Genomic DNA, 1,938 nt, shown 5'->3' with positions numbered 1-1,938 from the left:
AGGCAAAACCTCCGGATTTCGCCAGACGCCCACATTGCCCCAACCAACACCTTCATTTGCGGCGCCCACTTCCCTCACTTCGCCGTTGGAGGCCAGCGACTGAAGCGTGGGGCGGTCCCAACCCTCAACCTTGGTAAGTTGTTTTCATTAAGTTTAGTGCATGAAGTTTTTTAGTGAGTGCAGTGGACATATGTGTGTAGGAATATGTATGTACGTATGTATGTATATATACAATACAATGAGTGCATTAATTAGTCTCACATCAGGACATTCTTTATAATTCTTAGCTCGGATCAAGGCTTCGGAATAGTCTTTCAGTTCGCCTGGAGTTTTCACCATCGCGTCAATACAAGTTTTACATTGCGACTTTGACAATAATTTTTGGTAAATGGTATAACCTGCGTAGTACCTTTGCACCTGGATTTCTGCTGATGCCCCTTCCGCGAGAGCAAAGTGCTGTTCAGGAATGTCAATATCCCAAGAAAATTGCTCTTCTGGAATATCGACATCCATCGCAAGTTGCTCTGAAGGTCCTAAATTGTCTTTCAAGGAATCTTCATCAGCAGAGGTGGGCACTACCACAAACAAGCGTGAGCTAAAAGTGAGCATGTGTTAGTGTACCTAATTCATTTTGCATGCTGTCGTGTTCTCATCGCTGCGCTCTCGCTTGTATACGTACACGCAACGCTTACGCTCTTTTAGCACCTGCTAACTCTCTGCCCATGCCTGTTCATCAGCAATATTCCAATCCAGGTTCAAATCTTCATCATCTTCGCAGTTTGTACCTTTTTTATCAAATTTCCGTCTCAAAATTTTCATAGAAATTAAGCGAGCAACAATGTACTGAATTTCATGGTCCGATGGATGCGTATTAATGCCCTGAGTTGCGCGGATTTTATAAAAAAAGTTCTCAAGGGCATCTTGATTCAATTTTCCCAACAATATAAAATTTAAATCTTTGCAATTTTCAAAGACATCTTGACTTAAATTAATCATAGAATTAATGGTTAAAATAAAACCACCAAAACACAAGGAATTTATATTATTGGGAAGTTGAATCGACGAAATGAATTTAATGTGGTCCTTAAGCCTGTTAAGCTTGTCTACAGAATCGCGCCAAATTGGACCCTTCAATGGGTTTTTATTATTTAATCTCTTACAATCGAGCTCATCGAACAAATCATTCATGCGCTTTACAAACAACTGAGTCGGCTTGGCACATTTGAGGGTGTATTCATCAGACCCTAGCAACCCTTGTTTCTGCGCCATATCAATGCCTGCAGCTACCGAATTACTCAATAGCTGCGTCGCTCGGGATACGCTCATTTTTTCAAAATTATTGGGGTAAATATGCGAAGCTGTAAGCTTAGGACATACCTTGAAGTTTACATTCGCTTTATCTACCGAATATAATTGACGAATGACTTTACCGCTCGCGATGCCATCAACAGTTTTCAAATCGTGCTTTAATAAGTTATTCCGAACCGATTTAATTAAGTGGCAATAGTCGTAAAGACAGTGAATTTTATTTGAATTGAAAATAAAGAACGGATTTTCCGCGGAGACATTTAAAAGTTTAAAAAGACGAACGTTGGTTGGGCCTTGATCGCAGACGATGGCTTTGACGCTTAAGCCGAGGCCTTCAACCGTTTTAATATTTTCCGTTAAGGATTCTAAAAGATTTGAAGCCGACATACCGCCTTTTACCATATAATAGGAAAGGACATATTTCCAATCCGCCGCGATGGCTTTCACCATGAAAAAACAACATTTGTCGGCGACATTGAGGTCGCGATTACCGTCGCCAATATCCACGAAACCGTCAATAATATCTCTACTTTTATTATAAACGAGATCTTTTTTAATAGAAATTTCGTCGAATAAAATTTCGCAAAACCGCTCGGTGGGAGACATTTCAGAAACGACATATTTTAAATT

General features: G+C 40.1%; 1 protein-coding gene across 1 annotated transcript; it reads right to left on the bottom strand.

Moving 5' to 3' along the window:
- Positions 1-708: 708 nt before the first annotated feature.
- On the bottom strand, positions 709-1,710 carry LOC118749849. The gene has a single exon (XM_036484629.1). The coding sequence runs from the start codon at positions 1,708-1,710 to the stop codon at positions 709-711; it is 1,002 nt and encodes a 333-aa protein (XP_036340522.1).
- Positions 1,711-1,938: the final 228 nt, after the last annotated feature.

This window comes from Rhagoletis pomonella, unplaced genomic scaffold (assembly GCF_013731165.1).
Source record: "Rhagoletis pomonella isolate Grant_MI unplaced genomic scaffold, Rhpom_1.0 Rhpom_scaffold_00067, whole genome shotgun sequence".
Lineage (NCBI taxonomy): Eukaryota > Metazoa > Arthropoda > Insecta > Diptera > Tephritidae > Rhagoletis > Rhagoletis pomonella.
This window is presented reverse-complemented; position numbering and strand designations above follow the sequence as displayed.

Excerpts from the sequence above, each read along its gene's own strand:
- LOC118749849 (XM_036484629.1), bottom strand. The coding sequence starts at position 1,710 with ATGGTAAAAGGCGGTATGTCGGCTTCAAATCTTTTAGAATCCTTAACG.